Source organism: Balaenoptera physalus, assembly GCF_965194825.1.
Source record: "Balaenoptera physalus genome assembly, chromosome: 4".
Classification (NCBI taxonomy): Eukaryota; Metazoa; Chordata; class Mammalia; order Artiodactyla; family Balaenopteridae; genus Balaenoptera; species Balaenoptera physalus.
The window spans coordinates 100,348,181-100,375,494 of NC_138891.1; the positions used below are offsets into that span (position 1 = coordinate 100,348,181).

Here is a 27,314-nt window from a genome sequence, read left to right on the forward strand (position 1 = left end):
TTCATATTCTTTTTCATTATAGTTTATTACAAAATATTGAAGACAGTTCCCTTTACTATATGGTAGGACCTTGTTGTTTATCTATTTTATATATAGTAGTTTGTACCTGCTAATCCCAAACTCCTAATTTATGCCCCCCCTCCCTTTCCCTTTGGTCTATGTTTGTTTTCTATGTCTGTGAGTCTGTTTCTGTTTTGTAAATAAGTTCATTTGTATCATCTTTTTAGGTTCCACATATAAGTGATATCATATGATATTTGTCTTTCTCTGGAAAGTTTCTTTTTCCAGTGTTCACCTCTATAGCCTAGCGTTCCCAGAGATAAAACGAAATGCTATTCTTATATCTATAAAAGATGCTTTAAAATATGCTATGTTCAATCTTCACACAAGGTAAATAATTGCGTTTTCCTGAATAACAGGGATTTTCTTTTTGCCTGAATCATTTGGCATTATATTATTAATCTTTTCATTTAATTTTGCAGTATCATAAGTGCTAATCATTTAGTTTGTGGTTTTCATTTCATAAGGAAGAGAATGCTTAAACAATATTGTGTAGTCTATGCTGCCATCTCGTGGTTATATTGTATTATTACACTATGATGAAGATTGCATTCCTGTCACCCACTTTCCACTAACGTGGAGTCCCCGCTCCCATCACTGTTGATTCTGTATCTCAGGAATGAAGTGGGAGGGGAATGAAAGAGGGGAGTGGGTTGGAAAGATGCTCTATCGGGGCTCTGGTAATTCTGGGAAACGGAAGAGAAAACACCATTTATGAGTGAGAGCAAGGTTTTTTGGAGGGATAGCAAATGCCTCCTAGTGGCTGCTCTTGACATGGCCATGTTATATTGCATTTCCAATACACCAAAGGATAGCTAGTGGGAAGCAGCCACATAGCACAGGAAGATCAACTCGCTGCTTTGTGACCACCTGGAGGGGTGGGATAGGGAGGGTGGCAGGGAGACGCAAGAGGGAGGGGATATGGGGTTATATGTATACGTATAGCTGATTCACTTTGTTATACAGCAGCAACTAACACAACAATGTAAAGAAATTATACTTCAATAAAGATGTTTAAGAAAAAAAGGAAATGAATTGTGTGCTTAATCTCTCCAGTCTTAGTTTCCTCATATACAAAAAAGAGAAGGATGTAGGTAGTCTAAATGATCTCCAAAGATCTTCGCATATCAACATTCTATGACTCTACAATTTCCCACTCAAGATATTTTGCCTACTTGACCTCAGGCGGACACAGTGGGAAATCTGTGGAGGCTTGGAGTTTGTTATTGTTGTTGTCAGATGTTCTTGATCCAATATAAATAAGGCCTCCACTTACCTTGTGTTTTCTCTTTGTAAGCAAAATAGCTGCATATCCCAAGATGAATATTGAGGACACAGCCCTGCTATCCAAGTGTTCCCTTTGGCTCCCTGCCAAAGGAATAGAAACTGGCTGACATCATCAGAATGGAAGGAGAGTGAACAGGAGGCAATTTACGTGAGGGAGAGCTTAAACATTTACAAAAGTCTCCTTGTGATTATTTGTTTCCTGGTAGTTACCACTTTCTAATTTTGACATACGTGGTTTTCTGCTCTTTTCTTAAGAAGCTTACTGGGTTTGCAAAGAAAGCACTAAAGGGATAAGGAGCAGATTCCGCAGCAACAGAGACAGATGTCTTACTGTAATTGAATTGAAACCCTAAGACCTTCTGTGAGCCAACTCTTTGTATCTTAGGCCATTGCCTTATTTTTATTTTTATGCAGACTTAAAATTTGTAACTAACAAATTTTAAACTGCTTTTATCCCTCCCTTAATGTTAATGTTGATATGGATAGCTGTTCCAGCAAAGATTATTCAATGAAGAGGTCACATGGATTTGTGTCATTACTACAATGTGGAGGGGGGCACCCAGGGCACCCTGATATGATTAAGTGATGGTGAGGAGGCATATGACCTGCCAGACATTTGTGAAAACCGTGTGTCCCCCAAAATAGCTCCACTGCCTGCCTGACAGGTGGATGAAGTTCTACTTCAGTGCTTCATTCCTTCAGCTCAAAGTATTGTTACAAGAAATCCCCTCTTACTGTCTTGCCTACCCTTCATCAGCTATCAATATTTCATTATGAACTTAAAAGTTTAGTAGTCATCAAAAGTAGTCATGAGAAGAGCTTCAAGACGGTGGAAGAGTAAGACGTGGAGATCACCTGCCTCCCCACAGATACATCAGAAATACATCTACACGTGGAACTGCTCCTATAGAACACCTACTGAACGCTGGCAGAAGACCTCAGACCTCCCAAAAGGCAAGAAACTCCCCACGTACCTGCGTAGGGCAGAAGAAAACAGAAAAAACAGAGACAAAAGAAGAGGGATGGGACCTGCACCAGTGGGAGGGAGCTGTGAAGGAGCAAAGGTTTCCACACACTAGGAAACCCCTTCACAGACAGAGACAGTGGGTGGGAGTGGGGGAAGCTTCGGAGCCGCGGAGGAGAGCACAGCAACAGGGGTGCGGAGGGCAAAGCAGAGAGATTCCCGCACAGAGGATCAGTGCCAACCAGCACTCACCAGCCTGAGAGGCTTGTCTGCTCACCCGCCGGGGCGGGGAGGGGCTGGGAGCTGAGGCTCGGGCTTCGGTCGGATCCCAGGGAGAGGACTGAGGTTGGCAGCGTGAACACAGCCTGAAGGGGGCTAGTGCGCCACGGCTAGCTGGGAGGGAGTTGGGGAAAAGTCTGGACCTGCCGAAGAGGCAAGAGACCATTGTTTTGGGGTGCACGAGGAGAGGGGATTCAGAGCACTGCCTAAATGAGCTTCAGAGACGGGTGTGAGCCACGGCTATCAGCACGGACCCCAGAGACGGGCATGAGATGCTAAGGCTGCTGCTGCCGCCACCAAGAAGCCTGTGTGCAAGCACAGGTCACTATCCACACCGCCCCTCCCGGGAGCCTGTGCTGCCCGCCACTGCCAGGGTCCCATGATCCAGGGACAACTTCCCGGGGAGAACACACGGCACGCCTCAGGCTGGTGCAACGTCATGCTGGCCTCTGCCGCCGCAGGCTCACCCCGCATCCGTACCCCACCCTCCCCCCGGCCTGAGTGAGCCAGAGTCCCCGAAACAGCTGCTCCTTTAACCGTGTCCTGTCTGAGCAAAGAACAGATGCCCTCAGGCGACCTACACGCAGAGGCAGGGCCAAATCCAAAGCTGAACCCCAGGAGATGTGCGAAAAAAGAAGAAAAAGATAAATGTCTCCCAGCAGCCTCAGGAGCAGCGGATTAAATATCCACAATCAACTTGATGTACCTGCATCTGTGGAATACCTGAATAGACAACGAATCATCCCAAATTGAGGAGGTGGACTTTGGGAGCAATGATATATATATATTTTTTCCTTTTTTCTCTTTTTGTGAGTGTGTATGTGTATGCCTCTGTGTGTGATTTTTCTGTATAGCTTTGCTTTTACCATTTGCCCTAGGGTTCTGTCTGTCCTTTTTTTGTTTGTTTGGTTTTTTTAGTATAGATTTTAGCGCTTGTTATCATTAGTGGATTTGTTTTTTGGTGTGGTTGCTCCCTTCTTTCTTTCTTTCTCTTTTTTTTCATTACTTTATATTTTTTTATAACTTTATTTTCTTTCTTTCTTCCTTCCTTCCTTCCTTCCTCCCTTCCTTCCTTCCTTCCTTCCTTCCTTCCTTCCTTCCTTTCTTTCTTTCTTTCTTTCTTTCTTTCTTTCTTTCTTTCTTTCTTTCTTTCCTTCTTTCCTTCTTTCTTTCTTTCTTTCTCCCTTGTATTCTGTGCCATGTGGATGACAGGGTCTTGGTGCTCTGGCCGGGTATCAGGCCTGTGCCTCTGAGGTGGGAGAGCTGAGTTCAGGACATTGGTCCACCAGACACCTCCCAGCTCCACGTAATACCAAACACCAAAAGCTCTCCCAGAGATCTCCGTCTCAACGCCAAAACCCAGCTGCACTCAACAACCAGCAAGCTACAGTGCTGGACACCCTATGCCAAACAACTAGCAAGACAGGAACACAACACCCCCCCATTAGCAGAGAGGCTGCCTAAAATCACAATAAGGCCACAGACACCCCAAAACACACCAACAGACGTGGACCTACCCACCAGAAAGAAAAGATCCAGCCTCATCCACCAGAACACAGGCACTAGTCCCCTCCACCAGGAAGCCTACACAACCCACTGAACCAACCTTAGCCACTGGGGGCAGACACCAAAAACAACGGGAACTACGAGCCTGCAACCTGCGAAAAGGAGATCCCAAACACAGTAAATTAAGCAAAATGAGAAGACAGAAAAACACACAGCAGATGAAGGAGTAAGATAAAACCCCACCAGACCAAACAAATGAAGAGAAAATAGGCAGTGTACCTGAAAAAGGACTCAGAGTAGTGATAGTAAGATGATCCAAAATCTTGGAAATAGAAGATACAAGAAATAGAGAAAATACAAGAAACGTTTAACAAGGACCTAGAAGAACTAAAGAGTAACAAACAATGATGAACAACATAATAAATGAAATTTAAAACACTCTAGAAGGAATCAATCACAGAATAACTGAGGCAGAAGAACAGAGAAGTAACCTGTAAGATAAAATAGTGGAAACAACTACTGCAGAGCAGAATAAAGAGAAAAGAATGAAAAGAATTGAGGACAGTCTCAGAGACCTCTGGGACAACATTAAACACACCAACATTTGAATTATAGGGGTCCCAGAAGAGGAAGAGAAAAACAAAGGGACTGAGAAAATATTTGAAGAGATTATAGTTGAAAACTTCCCTAATATAGGAAAGGAAATAGTTAATCAAGTCCAGGAAATGCAGAGAGTCCCATACAAGATAAATCCAAGGAGAAACACACCAAGACACATAATAATCAAACTATCAAAAATTAGAAACAAAGAAAAAATATTAAAAGCAACAAGGGAAAAGCAACAAATAACATACAAGGGAATCCCCATAAGGTTAACCGCTGATCTTTCAGCAGAAATTCTGCAAGCCAGAAGGGAGTGGCAGGACATATTTAAAGTGATGAAAGAGAAAATCCTACAACCAGGATTACTTTACCCAGCAAGGATCTCATTCAGATTTGACGGAGAAATTAAAGCCTTTACAGACAAGCAAAAGCTAAGAGAATTCAGCACTACCAAGCCAGCTTTACAACAAATGCTAAAGGAACTTCTCCAGGTAGGAAACACAAGAGAAGGAAAAGACCTACAAAAACAAACCCAAAACAATTAAGAAAATGGTAATAGGAACATACATATCGATAATTACCTTAAATGTAAATGGATTAAATGCTCCAACCAAAAGACATAGACTGGCTGAATGGATACGAAAACAAGACCCATATATATGCTGTCTACAAGAGACCCACTTCAGACCTAAGGACACATACAGACTGAAAGTGAGGGGACAGAAAAAGATATTCCATGCAAATGGAAATCAAAAGAAAGCTGAAGTTGCAATTCTCATATCAGACAAAATAGACTTTAAAACAAAGACTATTACAAGAGACAAAGAAGGACACTACATAATGATCAAGGGATCAATCCAAGAAGAAGATATAACAATTGTAAATATTTATGCACCCAATATAGGAACACCTCAATACCTAAGGCAAATGGTAACAGCCATAAAAGGGGAAATCGACAGCAACACAATCATAGCAGGGGACTTTAACACCCCACTTTCACCAGTGAACAGATCATCCAAAATGAAACTAAGTAAGGAAACACAAGCTTTAATGATACATTAAACAAGATGGACTTAATTGATATTTATAGGACATTCCATCCAAAAAACAACAGAATACACTTTCTTCTCAAGTGCTCATGGAACATTCTCCAGGATAGATCATACCTTGGGTCACAAATCAAGCCTCAGTAAATTTAGGAAAATTGAAGTCATATCAAGTATCTTTTCTGACCACAATGCTATGACACTAGATATCAAATACAGGGGAAAATCTATAAAAAATACAAACACATGGAGGCTAAACAATACACTACTTAATAACCAAGAGATCACTGAAGAAATCAAAGGGGAAATCAAAAAATACCTAGAAACAAATGACAATGAAAACATGATGACCCAAAACCTATGGGATGCAGCAAAAGTAGTTCTAAGGGGAAAGATTATAGCAATACAGTGCTACCTTAAGAAACAAGAAACATCTCAAATAAACAACTTAACCTTACACCTAAACCAATTAGAGAAAGAAGAACAAAAAAACCCAAAAGTTAGCAGAAAGAAGAAATCATAAAGATCAGATTAGAAATAAATAAAAAAGAAATGAAGGAAACAATAGCAAAGATCAATAAAGCTAAAAGCTGGTTCTTTGAGAAGATAAGCAAAATTGATAAACCATTAGCCAGACTCATCAAGAAAAACAGGGAGAAGACTCAAATCAATAGAATTAGAAATGAAAAAGGAGAAGTATCAACTGACACTGCAGAAATACAAAGGATCATGATAGATTACTACAAGCAACTATATGCCAATAAAATGGACAACCTGGAAGAAATGGACAAATTCTTAGAAAAGCACAACCTTCGGAGACTGAACCAGGAAGAATAGAAAATATAAACAAACCAATCACAAGCACTGAAATTGAAACTGTGATTAAAAATCTTCCAACAAACAAAAGTCCAGGACCAGATGGCTTCACAGGCTAATTCTGTCAAACATTTACAGAAGAGCTAAGACCTATCCTTCTCAAACTCTTCCAAAATATAGCAGAGGGAGGAACACTCCCAAACGCATTCTACGAGGCCACCATCACCCTGATACCAAAACCAGACAAAGATGTCACAAAGAAAGAAAACTACAGGCCAATATCACTGATGAACATAGATGCAAAAATCCTCAACAAAATGCTAGCAAACAGAATCCAACATTAAAAGGATCATACACCATGATTAAGTGGGGTTTATCCCAGGAATGCAAGGATTCTTCAATATATGCAAATCAATCAACGTGATACACCATATTAACAAATTGAAGAATAGAAACTATATGATTATCTCAATAGATGCAGAAAAAGCTTTTGACCAAATTCAACACCCATTTATGATAAAAACCCTCCAGAAAGCAGACATAGAAGGACCTCACCTCAACATAATAAAGGCCATATATGACAAACCCACAGCCAACATCGTCCTCAATGGTGAAAAAGTGAAACCATTTCCACTAAGATCAGGAATAAGACAAGGTTGCCCACTCTCACCACTATTATTCAACATAGTTTTAGAATTTTTAGCCACAGCAATCAGAGAAGAAAAAGAAATAAAAGGAATCCAAATCGGAAAATAAGAAGTAAAGCTGTCACTGTTTGTAGATGACATGATATTATACATAGAGAATCCTAAAGATGCTACCAGAAAACTACTAGAGCTAATCAATGAATTTGGTAAAGTAGCAGGATACAAAATTAATGCACAGAAATCTCTTGCATTCCTATACACTAATGATGAAAAATCTGAAAGAGAAATTAAGGAAACACTCCCATTTACTATTGCAACAAAAAGAATAAAATACCTAGGAATAAACCTATGTAAGGAGACAAAAGACCTGTATGCAGAAAACTATAAGACACTGATGAAAGAAATTAAAGATGATGCAAACAGATGGAGAGATATACCATGTTCTTGGATTGGAAGAATCAACATTGTGAAAATGACTCTACTACCCAAAGCAATCTACAGATTCAATGCAATCCCTATCAAACTACCACTGGCATTTTTCACAGAACTAGAACAAAAAATTTCACAATTTGTATGGAAACTCAAAAGACCCCGAATAGCCAAAGCAATGTTGAGAAAGAAAAACGGAGTTGGAGGAATCAGGCTCCCTGACTTCAGAGTATGTTACAGAGCTACAGTAATCAAGACAGTTTGGTACTCGCACAAAAACAGAAATATGGATCAATGGAACAGGATAGAAAGCCCAGAGATAAACCCACACACATATGGTCATGTTATTTTTGATTAAGGAGGCAAGAATATACAATGGAGTAAAGACAGCCTCTTCAATAAGTGGTGCTGGGAAAACTGGACAGCTACATATAAAAGAATGAAATTAGAACACTCCCTAACACCATACACAAAAATAAACTCAAAATGGATTAAAGACCCAAATGTAAGGCCAGGCACTATAAAACTCTTAGAAGAAAACATAGGCAGAACACTCTATGCCATAAATAACAGCAATATCCTTTTTGACCCACCTCCTAGAGAAATAGAAATAAAAACAAAAATAAACAAATGGGACCTAATGAAATTTAAAAGCTTTGGCACAGTAAAGGAAAACATAAACAAGATGAAAAGACAATGCTCAGAATGGGAGAAAATATTTGCAAATGAAGCAACTGACAAATGATTAATCTCCAAAATTTACAAGCAGCTCATGCAGCTCAATATCAAAAAAACAAACAACCCAGTCCAAAAATGGGCAGGAGACCTAAATAGACATTTCTCCAAAGAAGATATACAGATTGCCAACAAACGTATGAAAGGATGCTCAACATCACTAATCTTTAGAGAAATGCAAATCAAAACTACAATGAGGTATCACCTCACACCAGTCAGAATGGCCATCATCAAAAAAATCTACAAACAATAAATGCTGGAGAGGGTGTGGAGAAAAGGGAACACTCTTGCACTGTTGGTGGGAATGTAAATTGATACAGCCACTATGGAGAACAGTATGGAGGTTCCTTAAAAAACTAAAAATAGGACTACCATATGACCCAGCAATCCCACCACTGGGCATATACCCTGAGAAAACCGTAATTCAAAAAGAGTCATATACCGCAATGTTCATTGCAGCTCTATTTACAATAGCCAGGACATGGAAGCAACCTAAGTGTCCATCGACAGATGAATGGATAAAGAAGATGTGGCACATATATACAATGGAATATTACTCAGCCATATAAAGAAATGAAATTGAGTTATTTGTAGTGAGGTGGATGGACCTAGAGTCTGTCATACAGAGTGAAGTAAGTCAGAAAGAGAAAAACAAATACCTTATGCTAACACACATATATGGAATCAAAAAAAAAATATGGTCATGAAAAGCCTAGGGGCAGGACAGGAATAAAGACGCACACCTACTAGAGAATGGACTTGAGGACATCGGGAGGGGGAAGAGTAAGCTGGGACTAAGTGAGAGAGTGGCATGGACATATATACACTACCAAATGTAAAATAGATAGCTAGTGGGAAGCAGCTACATAGCACAGGGAGATCAGCTCAGTGCTTTTTGACCACCTAGAGGGGTGGGATAGGGAGGGTGGGAGGGAGACACAAGAGGGAAGAGATATGGGGATATATGTATATGTATAGCTGGTTCACTATGGTATAAAGCAGAAACTAACACACCATTGTAAAGCAATTATACTCCAATATAGATGTTAAAAAAAAAAAGTAGTCATGACATGCTAGGACATAGAATTTTGATAAGGAGGATTTGTAAAGCACAGACTTACTGATAAATCAGAATTTCCCGAACTGGGTACTCTGGAGGAGCACTTTTTTTGAGCAATATTAGTAAGTCTGGTGGATTTTTTTTTAAATGGAGATCTGAGGTCAACCTAGTTTGGGAAACACAGAATTCAGCAGAACTAAACAGGATTTTTTCTGATGCTTTTAATGTAACAAATATTTATTAAACACTGATTATATGCCAAAAATGGTTAGAAGTGTTTAGGATACCCCAGGGAACAAAACAGACAAAGAATGCTTCCTTGTAAAGCTTACATTCTAGCATGATTAGACAGAGAATGAATAATAACTATAATAAGTAAATTGTATAAAACATGCTAAGTGGAGTCTATGGTAGATTGGTAACAGGTGTTTGAAGGAAAGGGAGTATACTGCATTTTTTAAAGGGGGGTTAGGGTATGCTTCATTGAATAAATGACATTTGAGCAAAGATTTACATTTGTTAAAGGAGTGAGTCATATAGATCCTTGGGTGGGTCAGGATCTATATGAGGGGGGGTCAGGCAAGGGTGACAGCCTGTGCAAAGACCCTGCTGTGGGAGTGTGTTTGGTGTGTTCCAGGAACAACAAAGAGGCCAGTATTTCTACAGCCAGTGGTGGGGGAGGGAACAGTGAAGAAGCCAGAAGGCAAGGAAGAGGAGAGAACTGTAGATTAGGTAAGGCTTTCCTAGCCTTTGTAAAAGACTTTTCAGATTGAAGAAAAGGAGAAGCCATTGCAGAGTTTTGAAGAGAGGAGTAACTTGATCTGACATATTTTTAAAGGATCGCTGGTTGCTGTGTTGAGAATTAACTGAAGCAAGGCAAGGGAAGAAGCAAGGAGACAGGCCGCCACTGCAGTAATTCAAGCAACAGATAATGATGACTGAAAGGCCAGGGCAGTAGCTGAGCTGCTGGTGAGAAGCACTTGGATCCTGGATGTATTTTTAAGGTGGGCTGGACAAGGAATGTCAGAGACAGGAGTCAGGAACGGACTGTGTTGTTATCAGTTGAGACAGAGATAGAGAAGGCTATTGGTGGGCTGGGGGGAGGGATATTAACAAACTTACTTTTGGACATGTTGAGCTTGAGATACTTATCAGACATCCAAGTAAGCAGGCAGTTGGATATGTGTCTTAGTCTGTTTGGGCCGCTATCACACTATACCACACACTGGGCAGTTTATAAACAACAGAAATTTATTTCTCACAGTTCATGTCCAAGATCAGGGTGCCAGCTTGGTCAGATGAGGGCTGTTTTCCAGGTTACAGACTTCTTGTTGTATCCTCACATGGTGGAAGGGGTGAGAGATCTTTCTGGAGCCTCTTTTATGAGACCATTCATCCCATTTTTGAGGGCTTCATCCTAATCACCTCCCAAAGACTCCTAAAACCATCACCTTTGGGGGTTAGGATTTCAGCATTTGTATTTGGGGGACACAAATATTGAGACCATAGGAATATGAGATGGAATTTTGGGAGAAAAGCCTGGACTGATTCTATAATTTGGGAGTATATGTACAGTTCTTAAAGCCTTGAGACTGGCTGAGATCACAAAATGAGTGAGTTGGTAGGAAAGACGAGTACTAAAGTACTGAAGTGCTGAGCATAGGGCCATTCGAGTATTGTGAAATCTGTTAGAGGAAGGGAGATAAGATAATAGAACCGAGCAGGAATGAGCGAGATGTAAGAGGAAAACAGGCAAGTCCAGTATCCCAGAAGGCAGGTGAAGAAGATACTTCAAGTAGGGAGAGCTCAGGTGTGTCGCTGTTTCCAACAGATCTAGTAAGGTAAGCACTGAGGCTAGACCATTGAACTCACATCCTCCTCGTTGCTGAGGGAGGAGAGCACTTTCACTGAACCGTGTCATGGGAACTGTGAGTCCCTAACCTAGACTGGGGACTCACAGTTGGCAAATTATGCCCCGTGGGCTGTATCCATCCCACCAAATGGTTTTTATAGTGTTTAATTGGGGGAGAAAAGAGAAGAAGATTTCATGATACATGAAAACTCTATGAAATTCAAATGTCAACAAACAAATTTTATTGGTAAACAGCCACAAAAAAAATTTTTTTTTGTATAGTGTTTCCCAAACTCACTTGGCACAGAATGTTTTTTCACAAAACATCTCCAGTGTAGCCAAGAACTACTTTGGGAAATGTTGGTGTAGATCCTGGTACTTAATGAAGAGAACAGGCCCAGGTAGCAGAGAGTGCTCGGGTCAAGTGTCAGGGCCCTGGATCTCATGAGATCACTAGGGTAGAAAACAAACTTTGACCATGGTGGCATCCTCCAGAAGTGGCTTAAGACCAGCAACTTTCTTCATATTTCTTCTATTGACTGGCTCTTTGCAGAAGAGGAAAGCTTACTGGCCCAGAAATACACACAAAAAAATGCTCAAACTTCTCTAGCCATTAGGGACATTAAAATTAAAACTACAACATTGATTGGATTGGGTAACATTTAAAAGCCTGCTAATATTAATGTTAAAAAAAGATGTTAAGAAATGAGGGCTCTCATTCACTTCTAGTGGGGCTGTAAATTGTTACAGTCATGTTTAGGCGCATTACGGTAGTCTCCTATAAATTTGAAGATGTGAAAATTGTTCAGCCTAGAAGTTTTACTCCTAGGTACTTACCCTAGAGAAACTCTTATGTATGAGAACAAGAAAATATTGACAAAAATTCACTGCAGGGTTGCTTATAATAGATTGTTTATCATTGAAAATAAGAAATAATGCCCATCAGCAAAAGAATAAATAAAATGTTAGTTATCTACACAGTGAGATACTATATGGCACTCAAAAATTAATGAACTAGGACTGCAGCTATCAACACAATAAATCTAAGCATAATGTGGAGAGGAAAAGTATGTTGCAGAGGTAAAAGTATAATTTAACACCATTTTTATAAAGCTTTCTGAAATATACAAAAAATTTGTACATAATATACATAATAGTATAACTGTATACAATGATAAACACTAAATAGGGGATCAAGGGAGAGGTAAGTATTTATTACATCATTCTGTATATTTGTAATATTTTAATATTTGTAATATTTTATATTAAACACATATTTCAAAGAGGAAAGACATGCCAAAGAAACATAGGAGGAGATGCATGGGCCAAGAGAAGAGGTAACCCAAATCAAAATAAATTAACACCATCAAGCAATAACACAGGATATGAGGTGTCAAGGAGACAAATCAATTAGAGGAAGTTTAAGAATTCCTTCATAGTATATCCCTGGGAAGAAAACAGCATTCTTCTTAAGTTCTAGTAAACAGGTCAGCTGTCGCTGGATTGCTCACCCTGTGATTTTCCAGTTGGAGAAACTGAATTTCACTAACCTGCCTATTCACTGGTACTTTGCATACATGGAGGGAATATTTCTACTCGATGTGTGCAAAGTATCTTTAGGAGCCGATGTGGCCATAATTTAACGTAATTCCTTACCCACTGCCCAAGACTAATTTCTTTTTTTATTTATCTGGCTGCTCACCACATTAAACCTTAAATTGAACTACTTTTTATATCAACAGAATAAACCATCATCTTAAAATATGATTATTTATTTGACAAAATAATAATTTAAGTTTGTTTGTATTCTGGCCTTCTGTATGCATTTGGAGAGGGAAAGATTCCTTTCTGTATTAAAAAAACAACCACGAGATAAAGGAAAGGATCTTTAAAACTATAACAAATATTAAACTAGTCATCTTTATTCTCATTAAGCATATTATTCTGCTGAGTCATTAAATATATTCAAATGATACTGTGTTGGATTAAGGGGATTTAATGCCTAATCTCACTTCTTTGTCTGCCGAGGACTGCAGCTGAGAGTTTCCTGAGTAGGGGATCAAGCATCCCACGAAGAACCTTCCCTGGAAAGAGGGACTAAAGGATGGAAACAAAATGAAAAAATCTGCTTTGTTTTTCTTAAATTGCTGGTGATCCAGACAGATGTTTGCCTGTGAATGATGTCAATCCATTTAACCTACTAAAACAAAAGACGCAGCATTGAAGGCAATGTCTCTCTTTTTTCCTTGATACCTTTTTACCTCTAATTACTTTTTAAAAGACACATGAAGAAGCAATATTGGTAACAGCATTGGTTGCATCCATCTACATTCCTTTCTTTTGGCAGAGATGATCCCGGCTTCCCTGTTGGTCTTCTTCACCTGCATCTGGATCACACTGATGTCAAATGCTTGTGCTGCTGGTGAAATCAAGAAGCCCCACCAGCGCTGCTTCTCTTCAGTGAAGCCGACCCGGTAAGATATCCATAGTGTAGTCCCAGTTTCTCTCACCACCTGCCTCAGAACTATATCTTTAATGGTAGCACGTATTTGTGGCAGTGATTGTCTCTAGAGATGGCATTCACCCACCAAAATAAATCACCTCTAATTAGCATAGAAAGAGCAGAATCTGGGGTTTCTGCTGGCATTTGCTTGCTTATTTTTGGAGAAAACAGTTAAAGGGCTCATGTATGAATCTTCTTTCAAGGATTGTATTTCTCCAATGACTAATGCATTTATTATAAATAACGACATGAGTTTAATGTTCCTTCAAAATTTTTTGAGTAGAAATTAGTCTAAGCACCAATTTCTAATGTCAAGTACTTGCAGAGTGTATAGTTCTGTATATCAATGAGACAGTACTGAAAGGCATTAAAGCCATTTGTTGTTTTTTAAAATTCATTTTCCATTTTGAAAATCATCTTTGAAATATCATCCTGAATGTCAATACATCATCATTATTATCTTATCATCAATAATCAGAGTATGTTTGGACCTGCTAGGGAAGGGGCATAGCTCTCTACTAGAATGACCAGTTCATCCTGATTTGCCTGGGGTTCCATGGTTTTTAGCACTAGAAGTCCCAGGAACCCCCTCAGTCGCAGACAAACTAGAATGATTAGTCACCCTACTACCCTTTAATAACCAAGAAATGACCTCCTGTTGTAGGGAAAGTCTTTCCTTTTCACCAAGCACAAGATTCCCAAAAAGACCCAGTAGGAGAAATTGAGGAATAAAGGTGAGTAATATCACCCAGCCAACCTTAGCAATCAGTGAGGTAACTTTTGTTTCAGCCAGATTGCCCTCACATCTTGGATATTTATGAAGCACTCACTATAACATCAGGAAAGAACATAACAATTTAATAAATCCTTCTGAAGCCTCAGGTTTAATGACCAAAAACAAGAGGTATGGGGGGAGGGGAGGAGAGGTCACTAGATTCCTAATTCCTGCTCTGCTCTTAAAAATCAAGGACCACCTCCCACACTTCCCTTCCAGGCTTCTGCTCCCACACGCAGATCTGAGATGCTATGAAATCTTGCCCAGTTTAAACACTTTGAGTCTTCTTCAAGGCAATTGGGCAAGCAATATTTGGGAAATATGGGGCTATACAACCAAACTGTATGTTTTTTCAGATTACTTATAACATCTAGTATATTTTAGTAGTATATTTTATCTAATTTTGAAACAAATAGAGACTGCTTAAAATATCATCTACGACTCAAACAATGGGAGGTTTGTCCAGTTTGTTTGGTGGATGTGCAGATAATAAGGGAGATGATCATAGGAACTCATCAATCTCACCAGCACACTCTCGGTGGAAGAGTTGCTGCAGAAAAACCTACCATGTGTATTTTTTAGGTGCTATTTAAGGGACAAGAGGAGAACATCTGTTCTTTATGGTGGGGTGGGAATTTCTCTCTTATGTTAGGTGTCTCATTTTTAGAATCTATTTAAATGAAGAAGGAACCCCGGGCTTCCTACTCCATGGGGCCAAGCATGTTTGTTTTCACTTCTCTATATCCTAAGTGAGGTACCCCTTTCAGCGATAAGCTACAATATGATTCATTAAAATTTATATCTGCTTCTTTTGTTTTTCAAAGAAAAATCCTCTAGGACACTAGGGATTGCATAAAACATAGACCCTAGTTCAGAAGCAGCCACTTAGGATGAAAGTCAGGCATTTTCCCCAGTGAACAGAATAATTCAGCCAGCCTGTTTCTGAGCTGTCACTCAGCACTCTCGCATGAAGATTTTAAGGCATTTTGACAAAAATACTGAAATTACTGTATAGGATAGTTTCTAGAGTAAAGAGCCCAGGATACTTTAGACCTTAGTATATGAATAAATGCTGTGAGGTTCTTTGCCCTACACACAATCTGATTATCAGTAATTAAATAAGTAATGAATGAATGAATGAACAATCCACTCTGTCATAATGCAAGAGAACTAACAGAATGAACATGGAAGAAAGGCCTGATCTTTCTTTGAAAATTAGGAAGTATATCTTTATATATTAGCTCACATTTATGTACATTATTTTGAGCCAGTTTTCCTACAATCAGGCCCTTAAATCCTTTGCTATTAACCTTTTTCATTCAGAATATAATCTTACTTTTTGCCCAAAGATTCCCTTTTTTATCCAAGTATTTTAAAAATCTTTCATCCAAACATTCCCTTTATTTCTTAAAGACAAAATGGGGGAGAGGAGGAGTTGGTGAATAAATTAAGTATGGCAGGGGGAAACGTTCCTGTTTTGCCTAGGGGAGAGATTTGGCTCTCTAGGGATGCAAAGAGGATTAGGCATCTAGACTCACTGAATATTTATTCATTCTTTCAACAATTGTACTGAGTGCCTTTTGTATGATAAGTATTGGGTTGAGAGTTAAGAACAACACACTGTCTCTGACTTTAGGAATAAATAGCAGAGTGCCAGTGTCTGCACAAAATGGCTTGCAAGAGCCAACTGTTAAATTTTAAGGCTGTTAAATATAAGCATTATTAAAAATTAAATTATATAAATATACAATTAAATAAATTATTTTTAAAATGAAGGTAATAAATACTTAAAACTCACCACTTCCTAACTACTTTACTACATGTTGCTATTGTCTATTGTTCTCCATTATTTATATCTATTTATGTCTGGTAGAAATACTACACTATACTGTACTATACTATCCTATAAATTGTAGTATACTATAATATACAAAACTATATTATATTATACTATACTACACTATGGGCTACACACATCTCTGTCATATCCGTAGCTGGAAATCAGCTATGGTGGCAGTATTTACATCATGGAAATCAACAAACACTACAAATAGGGTTTTTTTCCCAGGAGAGCCACTTAAACATTTACCAGCACATCCAGGAACCTAATGTAGAAGCCAAGAGGGTCCTAGAGATTGCCAGTTCAACTGCTACTGCAAATAACAAAGGGAGTGGCAGAGATTGTGGCAACTACAGGCTATATGCTCCTCTGGGGGCAGAGGCTGGTCAGGTCAAGACTTCTTATAAGACAACTTGAGCCTGGTATTGCCAGATTTTCTGATTTTTCAAGAGAAAAATTCAGATTGTCATGTGAAGTTTTCCACTTTAATACACCATATGGACTATCCAAAAAAATGTCTGCAAACCAGCTCCTAATGTGGTCCGATTCCTTCATTTCACAGATGAGGAAACTGAGACCTCACTGAGCTCATGATCTGATAGAGACACAAGTTAAGTCATGGAAACTGTCGTGTCTCAAGTGGGGCACTCTCTCTGGCTGGCTCTTCCACAGAAATGCTCGTCCGTGTAGATTTTTCCTTTATAAGAAATGGGCTGTTGACTAAAGTCAAGTGTGTATTCCCAGAGTCATGAGTTCAAGGGCAGTTCAGTTGAAGCCACAAGATTCACTCCGTATAATGCACCATGTCCTTTCTAAGAAGTTTCAAAAGCATCAGGGACCTAAAAATAAACATTGGATCCAGAATTATCAAGGTTTTCTTTGTGATCAAAAATTGGATCAACTGATTTTTCTTCCGACTACTTTACTGCATTCCTTGGATCGGCATCAAAGGATATGAATTATCTTCCTAGCTCTCAAAATCAACTTTTAAACGGGTTTTACGAGTATATTGCTACCCACAAAGTATAAACATTTCTATTTCATCCTATTCTTAGCAGCATTGGGTATAAAATTTTTTTGTTTTCTGCTCATTTAATAGGTATAAAATGGCATTCATACTTTTAATTGGTATCTCACTGTTAACCCTCTAGATTAAATATTTTTTAATATGTTTCTTAATTATAGCCTCTCTTGGGTAAATAGTCTATTTAGTCAGGCCTAGTCGTTTTCAAGTCCTGATCCTCGTAAACTAATCAACTATATAGGCCCTTGGGAAAGCAGTTTGGTAAAGCAACCAGCTGAGTATGACTCAGTTAAAATGAGTTTTTGTCTTTCCACTTACTAAACACCAATGTATCAGAATGAGTTAGATGTATTTGCTTTTCCTCAAGCAGTTCTGGTACTTTTTAATTCTCTGCCTAGTATATCCTCCTCAAAGACCCCTTTATTCCCCTGAAACCACTCAAAATCCAGCCCTTCCTTCCCCCTGAACCCACACTTTCTTAGTGACAAAATTATAGTAAAGTTTCTGATACTGACAAGAGGGGGGAACATAAAAATATGGTTCCTTTGTTTCATCCAGAAAGAAAAAGGTTCTAACTCAAAAAGAAAAATGATAACTACTACCGAGCCTTACCTATTGTTTCTCAAACAATGTTCATAATCTTTCTTTGTGGGGAAAGAATAAGAATGCTGTAATGCTTAAGAATTCTGTAAAGATTAAGCATGCTGTAATGATGCAAGACTCTTCCATGAGTTGAGATTTCTTTGCTCTATCCCATTGGCACCTAGCCTTCTAGAAGACCCTCTCTTCAGACAGAAGTCATCCAAAAGATTTCTTTCAGTAACTACTAAAAACAAAATCATTTTTTCTAGGAAAGGGAAGAGGGCAGAAGACAAAGGGCCTTAAAATGATACATATATGGAATCAGGCCAGAAAGCTCTGAGCTAAATCTGATTCTCTGTCATAAATGAATCCCCTTATTAAGCATATTTACTTCTCTTGCCTTTGTCTGTTCTATTTCAGTCTTCATTTTATTAACCTTTCTATATATGTCTTTTTTTTAATAAGCCAGGGGTCTTCAAATAGGGCACTTATACTCCTAGAGTATAATGTTCCCCTTAGGGTACATGCAAGCTATCAGAGGGGCACGTGGGCATGGATAGTTTTAAAATAATTATTTCTGGATCTCTGACTTCCTCTGACCTCTTTCCTAAAATTGATCCTCCTGAAAACTTGCCTGCAATCTCTTTTGTAGCCTCCCTTTAATGATTGCTCTGTCCCATTTGGCAAAATAAAGGCATACCTCTCCCTCTTCTTTAATCTTAACTATGGGTATTACACCAGTGTCTAAAATCCTCCCAGGTACAAAGAAACCTTTACAGATATTGTTGTTGAGGTAATGGATGACTTTAGTTTAAATAACACATCCTTTTCCAAACTGCATGATTTTCTTTTTTCTTTTTTTTTTTTTTTTTTGCATTCATCAGTATTGAAGTAAGAACCTAATTAATTTGTCAGGTTACAAATCAATAGAAATAATTGATGATAGACCACAATGTGAATTTTGGAAAATAAGAAGGAATTTAAATAATTAAGTTACATTCCTGAAACAAAATTTCTTCCAATTCCATGTACTTACATATATATGAACAAAGTTTTTCAATATTTTCATCTATAGAAGTGAAAAGTAGGATCAGGGAAATGTAAATCAAAACTACAATGAGATATCACCTCATACCTATTAGAAGGGCTTTATCAAAAAGACAAGAAATAACAAGTGCAATAAGTAATATCCATATACAGATACACAAAATAGGGAAAATGTACCATCACTTTATTAAGAAATACTTTTCCTATAAAACTTAATTCATAATTTTAATAAGTATTTATCAACATTTATATGCCTTATGTTTTACTCCATTTGTAATAGTCACAGAGGCTAAAAAAGTTTATTTCAATATGTATACATATATTCTTGCAAAGAAGTATGATGGGGTGATAAAATTCAATGAAGGAAATATTGGATTGGCCAAAAAGTTCATTCGGGTGTTTCCGTACCATCTTACGGAAAAACCCGAATGAACTTTCAAATAAAATGGAAATAACATAAAATACAAGTTCCAAGAAAACAAGGAGTGAGATAAAACTTCTGGTTTTTAAAGAGGAGTTTATTCATGTATTTTAAAATGCATAAAGTGGGTATTTTAGGTTCATTGGATACATTAAAAGCAGGAATATGTTTTATTTTAAATTATTATCAATATTTAAGTAATTTTAACTTTTATGATGAAAAAATTGTAGGTGTCTCCTTAAATATGTGTGAGGTTTTCAAAATTCTTTCAGAGGGTATCTAAGCCACATAAACCTCTTTGAGAAGTAGATGCATAAATAAGGTCAAAAATAAATAAAGGTGGGACATCTCACTGTACATCAGAAGAGCCCTCAGGTAAAAAAATGTGTGTGTGATTTCAGGTACTGCCAAGAGTGCCTTTCATAGCAGGCTGCATGTTCATTGTTCTGGGGATTCCCGATCTCACGGAGGGGTATGCTTTTGAAAAGAGTATTAGAGATTGCCGTTTTGTTGTGTATATTACTGAAGAAGTTCACAAATTTCCATGAATTTCCACCCAAGCTTACATTCCACTTTTCATAAAATAATAACAACTAGCTAGCTTTTATAAAATGTCTGCTATTTTCCAGACCAGTAGTTCTCCAGAGAAATTGTTATAAATGCAAATCCTCATACCCTGAAACTGTGGAATCAGAAACTCTGGGCATGGGGCCCAGCAAACCTGGTGATTCAGATGCACTCCAAAGATAGTATTTACAAAACTTTTGGTAGGGGGCTTTGAACACAGTAGGCATTTAATAAAAACTAGCTGCTATTACTTTTTCAATAAATGGTTCATTCTAGCTCCTTGAAAGAAGTTTTCTAGTTGAGAGATCCTTGGAAGAAATAGTTCTATATGTTCAATTATTCATAGGATAAAATGACTTATGTTTAAAATCAAACTCATTTGTCTTCTACTCAAAACAGATTTGTTTCTCCAACTTCGCCATTTCTATCAATGGCAAAAATACATACATAAATCTCTGAGGGTTTCAGCCAGAAACTTCTCTATTTAAAGACCATACTAGGTGATCTGAGGTGCCCATAAGCCTGGACATATTTCTTAAACCAGCCGCTTCAGGATGTGAAATTCCCACCATCAAAGTCACTTTATTGAGTTAGGAAACTGCGTTCACAAGTCTTATGTTAAAAATGTACGTGTGTTTCCTGAAGAAGACATGTATCAGTGCAAAAGCCAGTCAGGAATTCAGAGTAACTAGAATTCACCTAGAAGACCCCTCAGTGTCTTGTGTTATTGCTGCTGTGTTATTGCTGTGATGACGGTGATGGAGACAGGAACGTTCTTCTGGAAGAGGCAGTGAACTAGGTCTCGGGCACCGGGGATGAGGAGACAGCAGCATGTCACATACAGAGGAGCTGTGTGCACTTCTACAGATATTCTGCCGCCACACTTAGAATACGTCTGGGAGGTATGTGTCACAGCACAGGAAATGAGTCAGGGAGGCCCAGCAACTTGCCAGAGTTCAAAGACCCAGGGAGGAACGGGCTTCACTCCCAGATCAGGACTCCACACACACGGGAGAGGCCACACACTTTGCCTTTGCCCTAGAAAACTGCAGGTGAAAACAGGCTGCACCTGCTTCACAGCTGGACCTGACCTTAGTTCCAATCAGCTGTCAGATCATCCATCTTTCCCTGGGATTCCTCTCCATCCATGCCCATCGCCTTCTCTCAGGTTCCAGAATCTGCCATAGGGGTACTTCCTCTAACCTCAACCAGCACCCATAGTCTTTGCACATTCTGTCTTTGTAAAACACTATTTTCATCAGTTTACAATTTTTCATTTTTTTTTTTTTTTTTACTGTCTTAGTGCAAGAGGTAGTTTAACTTCAGTGACTCTAAGAATCACTTAGGTAGCACATTGAATGCAGATGCCTAGGCCCTGTTTCCTCTGGTTCTGGTTTAGTTGATCTGGGTTGGGGTCCGTGGATCTGAATCTTGATCACCTCCACCCGGGTGCTAGTGACCAGGTTTTCCTACTATAACCCACATTCTGAGAAACATTGCCTGTCAGGATCACATCCAAACTCAGTTTATCATCTAAGGTGCTCCAAGATTTGCTTACCTGCCCCACCCTTGTATAATAAACAGTAAATGCTGGCAGATCTTTGGCTATATGTAATATGAACTGAGAAAATGAGCTTTTATGTGTATATTTTAGAGCATACCATGTTGAGCACAGAAAGCTAACCTAAATCAAAATATCCAGAAGCATATATATCTCAGAAGCATTTTTCTCCCTTGGAGGTACAGCAAACAAGAAACTAGAATGAGGAAAGATGACAGTACCAAAGTGTGGCCCCTGAAGTATAAGCAACTTCTCCATATAGAGGACCACAGTTTTGCAGTGAGACCTGGATTTGGAGGTACTATCTTTACAAAACTCTTGTGTCACAATCCATTGCACTGTCAAAATTGAGTTGAAAATTTGAAGGAATTAAGACCAAAACACAAGACCACCAATTTAAAAAAAACAAAAAACCTTTTACAATGATCTTCTCTTGAATAAGAACAGTTGATAATTTATGCATTTTAAATTAATCAAAAAGACTCATTTTTTAGTATATACATTATCATAAATAGTGTGTTCAACAAATAGTATGTGTTCAAAAATAGTGAATGTATATATCTTGCCCATACAGCAACATACTGTTTTAATTAAAATTTGTTAAGTTGGATTATATGATAATATTCATAAAATCTTGTTGAACATTCTTATAAGCTGGAATGCCTGGCTTTTGTTGAAGAACTAGTCTGACAAATGCCATGGCTTCCTACGAACCACCTCTGCTGAGGATTTTTCTTCTATTTACTCCTAGCAACAAAAAGTGATCAAAATGTAGGCATGACCTTTAATGCACTGTCTCATTCCACGCTCACAGTGACCCTATGAAGTAGGCGTTATCATGATCCCTAATATTCCAATGTGGAAACTGGGGCTTAGAGAAGTCAAGAAATTTTCTCAAGGCCATGAAAAAAGCAGTAAGTGGTGGAACCAAGATGCAATGGCTGATAAGGAGAACAGAAGCAAACCACATTAGAAGGATACACTTGTAAGAAAGCCTTTCCTCCCGTCAGATTGTTTACTGTGCGTGTAGTTGCATCACTGAGGGTACCAAGTTTCCCAGAGATGCGCAGGAGGTGGTAAAATCCACAAGGTAAACTGAACTCCCCGTCTTACTGCTAAATCCATCCTGACTCTCCTGTCATTGACCTAAGGTCTCCCGCACCCACAATTCCTGAACTGACAACTTTTCATGCTAGAGATGTGGAGGTGAGAGAAGTGAGCGTGGTGGTGAGGAGGCAGGATCCCCCAGCAGGTACCGCCTTTCAATAAATAACCAATGCTTCAAGTATTCAGCGTGGGGTGAGGAGAACTTGATACTCACCATATTGTGGTTATGACAAAGGGAAGCACAACAGGTGTGTAGGTACCATAGAAAACTCATTTGTTAACAGGTAAAATTTAAAAGTACATCAGGTAACTGTTATGTTGAGGGTTGTTTGGTTTTTGTTCTTTCATTTCCTGGAATGCATTGGGTTGCAGTTCTAAGGGTATGGTTTTGATTTCATTAGGTTACTGATGTAAACTTTAGCAAGCATCAGAGTCACCTGGGGGCTCCTTAACACCCAGGTTACTGGGCCTCACCCACAGAGGTTTCGATTCAGTAGATTTGAGCGGGGTCACCAATTGTCACATCTTATAAATTCCTTGGTGACGCTGATGGTACTGGTCTGAGATCACATTTGATAACTACTGAATTAGATGATCAGCATCAGATTAAATCATGGTGAATAGAATTTGTTTGTTTTCCAGAGCATTTCTCACACTTATTGAACCTAATTTAAGATTTTTAGAAACCTCAAAATCAATCAGGTTTAAAGATGTGTGCGTTTCTGTTGTTCTTGTTTTTTTCACTTATAGGTCTATTTTTTTAATCTTCTTTTGTTTTTTTCTTTTTTTTGGTTTGTTGTTGTTGTCTTACATCACTACTTCTCAGATGTGTCATTAAGGATGACAATTCTCCTACAGATGCCTGAAATCTAACTACCATTCCCAACAGACCGTTTATTTCCCCCCAATTTTTGCCCAAAGTTTGGATAATATACTCTACAACTCTTACTCAGGTATTCTGAACCTTGGTCTCTATGATTCTGTAAAGAGTTTATAAAATCTTTCCCCTCCCACGGTTTAGTTGGGGGAAAATCTTACGAAGTTAAACTTGCCGGGCTATGGGTCCTTTGAGCCAGTAGGGGGCTCCAGACGCACAGGAATGGCTTGGAATGGGCCTTTCCTGAGTAGCGGTTAGCAGCTCAAAATGATGTACTCTCTTCAATACCAATTCAAAAAGCTGCCCTAATTCCTGTCAGGTTAGGTTCCTCAATTAAATGAACTCCTATCCTAGAGGAAAGGGTTTTATGGGCCTATTTTAGACCATTGAAAGCCAGAAAGATTAAGAGAAAAATTACCGTCCTTGAATTTGGACCTTGAAACAAGCACGCTACACTTTGTAGCTCAAAGTGGTCCAAAGACCAGCTGCAGAATCACCTGGGAGTTAGTTAGAAATGCAGAAGATCAGGCCCAACCCCAGGCTTTCTGAATCAAAATCTGCATTTTAACAAGATCTCCAGGTGATTTGAATACACTTTACAATTTGACAAGCACTGTCATAGATTACCAAGCGCTGACCCTCTACTTTTATCTTAAAGCATTTATGCCTCCATTCTCCCTCCTATATATCATCCCCATCCCTCAGAAAAACATAAAACTGATCTTAAAATTCCACTTCTCTTGATCTGTTAGGGATACATGTTAAGAATTTTTAAAACAATTTTTTTTCCTGAGGCTACTTTGTGGGGTCATTAAAAATGCAATTGAAATGTACTACTTAGTGGCAGGTGGCAAATCATCCCATGATTAAGAAATTTTTCTGACAATCGTGGACTGGGGCTAAATGGTATCCAAATGGCTTGTGTGTTCAGTCAGTTCAGGCAGAAAAATCCATAAATTCAGTCAGAAGTGTCAGTCTGGTAGCCCTGTGAAATATAGTCCTTAACCTTCTCTTGTCTTGGTCAGAACCGCTTTTTATACAGGTGACCCCTTCTCTGTTCTCTCAAGCCTGCCTTCCTGGGAAAATCAGCCTGCAGGATATCAAAGACAGGCTTACATTTATCTTCTCTTTCTTTATACTTGTCCATAACACAAACACACACACATACTTCTTTCCTCTTGAGCTAAATGTAACTTCAGCACTTCTCTTGCCTTAATGTTTTCCTAATTAGCCTTAACAGTAAAACCAGCTGCTACTGCAGTGTCTTTTATAAAGCATTAGAAGATTAATTGACTCATTATGTGGAAAAAGGAGGATACATATTTAAGGGAGCTTTTTGTTTAACTTGGGTTATAAATTGCAGCTCATTTTCTTTATTTACACTTTCCCTACCCTTTACATCACCCATAACTAAGGGTTTCTTTTGTTTTAGTTTTATAGATGATGATTTCTTTGTTTCTTTAAAGTGAAAACAATTCAGCATCTAGATACTGGCTACTGAGTCAAAACAAAAGCTAAAGCTGTAAAAGCCGCTTGTGTAGTCTTTGCTTGTCAAACAGGAGGACCAGATTGGGAGCCAGAGGGACCTGGCTATATTCCTGCATTAAACAGCTCTAGGTTGCAGGCAAGTTCTTCAACCTTGCTGAGCATGAGTTCCCTCATATCAAATGGAGTTAAAATTGATTCTACCCAGCTAACTAAGTGGCTATAATAATATTAGATAATATATAAAGTATTTTAAATGCACCTCACAAATAAGATGAATAACTTTCATTTAGCTCTCCTTATTCCAGCATGCATAAAACCAGATTGATGATCTAGCTTTATATATATATATATATATATATATATATAGCGGTATAAATGTCTATGCCACTACCTAGCTAGTGATCCTGGGAAATCAACACCTAATCGTAATAGTTAATAGTCATTTAATTTTTACTATATTCCAAATGCTTTACATAGAGAATTAATAAGAGTATTTATGAAAGTGTTATGTTTCTTGTTCTATGTATTACACATCAGATACTGAATAAGTTGGTTAAGACATTTGAATGTTAGGTTAGGCTAAGGACTTAACATGCATTTTTTTCATTTTGTTTCATTTTGTTTCACAGCAACCCCATTAGGCACATACCATATACTTATTTCCCCTATTTTACAGATGAGCAAACTGAGGCTTAGAGGAGTTAAGGATTTACAGAAGTTTAATTTTAACTCGGGTTTATGTGGCTACAAATTTCATGGTTTTTTGTTTTGTTTTGGTTTGTTTTTGCTTTCTTGCCACCTTTTCTCTGGGACTCAGCTCCTATTTTACAAAAAGAATGATCTTTGAAGCTTTTATCCAGCTCCAAAATTCTATGATTCTGCATCTTGCCTTTACACGTCTTCACCCTCCACTCTGTCCTCAGAATGTCAGAGCAGAGTATAGAGTCCTAGACCCAGGAGAAAGTACACTTGGGCATCAAATGCAAAGGAGACAAAAATGAGGTCAGACGGCATCTGAAGACAAACACTTTCCTTTGAGATGGAAGAGCTCATCCCCACAAGAATAGAAAAAAATGAGAGGGAAGAAAGAAGAAATCTAAGATGTTTCCAGGAACCCATTCCTAAGAGACAAGCCATATTATTACCCCACTGTCAGTCCAGCCTTCAAACAACCCTGAGGGCCCAGCACTTGTCCAGTGGTGGCATGAATGTCCTTGTATGGTGGCTTTATAAATCTGTTCCTGGACTGCAGAGACAGTCATCAGTAAATAGGTCCTACTTACAAGTCATGAGATCTTGAATCCAAGTTGTGTTTAGGTTTTGTCATAAAATAAGCTCTCTGTGAGAAGCACTGGATCATTTTTTAGTGAAGAGTGGACTGATTGTCTAAATGTTTGAGTGTAAGATTGTGAATTGTGGTTTGCAGTCCTAGGAACAGTTTCACATTTTTGCTGAATTGCAGTAAGAGTAACATTTATTCTGTGCTATTTACTGAGTATCAGTTAAGTTTACTGTACATTATTTCTAGTCTTTCAGTAAGTCTCCAAGGTGAGTACTACTACTGGATCTTATAGCTGAGGACACTAAGCTTAGAGATGTTACTGACCCTAGAGCACACATGAGTCCTGGAGCTGGATTCAAACTCTGGTCCGGACTCTAATGCCAGAATTTTCTCCAGGACATTCTGCTCCCTGTCCAAGACCTCTCCAATCCCCTCAGTCCCTTGGAGTATTGGAGTTAATGGGAATACTTACTCATCCTGAAAGGCCAGATGGGGGCAGGGATGAGATCTTTCCATGATTTTTTTATTTTGATAGCTCTACCAATTAAAGAAAAAAGACAACCAAACAAAATAAAAGCACCAGAGTTGAAGCTGATAAAGGAATAATACTGAGCTGTTCCCAAGTTAATGCTTAATCATAATTATCATTAAACAAAATTTTAATAGAATTGTCATTATTAACATTGCAGGAAGTAATTGGTCCAATATGGCAGGAAGTAGTTGGTGGTTAAGATGCAAGTAAGGTATTCCTAAAGCCTGAAACAGAAATATATTCTAGTGACGGGCCCAGTGCCTGGCCAGCTGATACCCTTGTATCAGTAAAGTAAAGAATGATATTGAGGGTTTAGACTTATGGAATAGAAGAGGGAATCTGGGTCGATAAAGTGAAGGTAACGTCAGCCAATTAATGGGGCAGGGGGGTCATAGATGGTGCACAGGGACTGACGAGGCGTATC

The 27,314-nt window shown here is 38.6% G+C and overlaps 1 protein-coding gene across 2 annotated transcripts in view; it reads left to right on the plus strand.

Moving 5' to 3' along the window:
* GABRR3 (gamma-aminobutyric acid type A receptor subunit rho3) overlaps positions 1–27,314 on the plus strand; it is a 190,856-nt gene that overhangs the window by 135,462 nt on the left and 28,080 nt on the right. The window contains exons 4-6 of one of the 2 annotated variants that reach the window (XM_082460486.1): positions 10,070–10,164; positions 10,271–13,758; positions 21,784–21,902. In XM_082460486.1, coding sequence (XP_082316612.1) covers positions 13,634–13,758; positions 21,784–21,902 — 244 coding nt within the window. In that variant the 5' untranslated portion in view covers positions 10,070–10,164; positions 10,271–13,633. The remainder of the gene's footprint in view (positions 1–10,069; positions 10,165–10,270; positions 13,759–21,783; positions 21,903–27,314) is intronic. The other variant, XM_082460487.1, reaches the window with a different exon arrangement.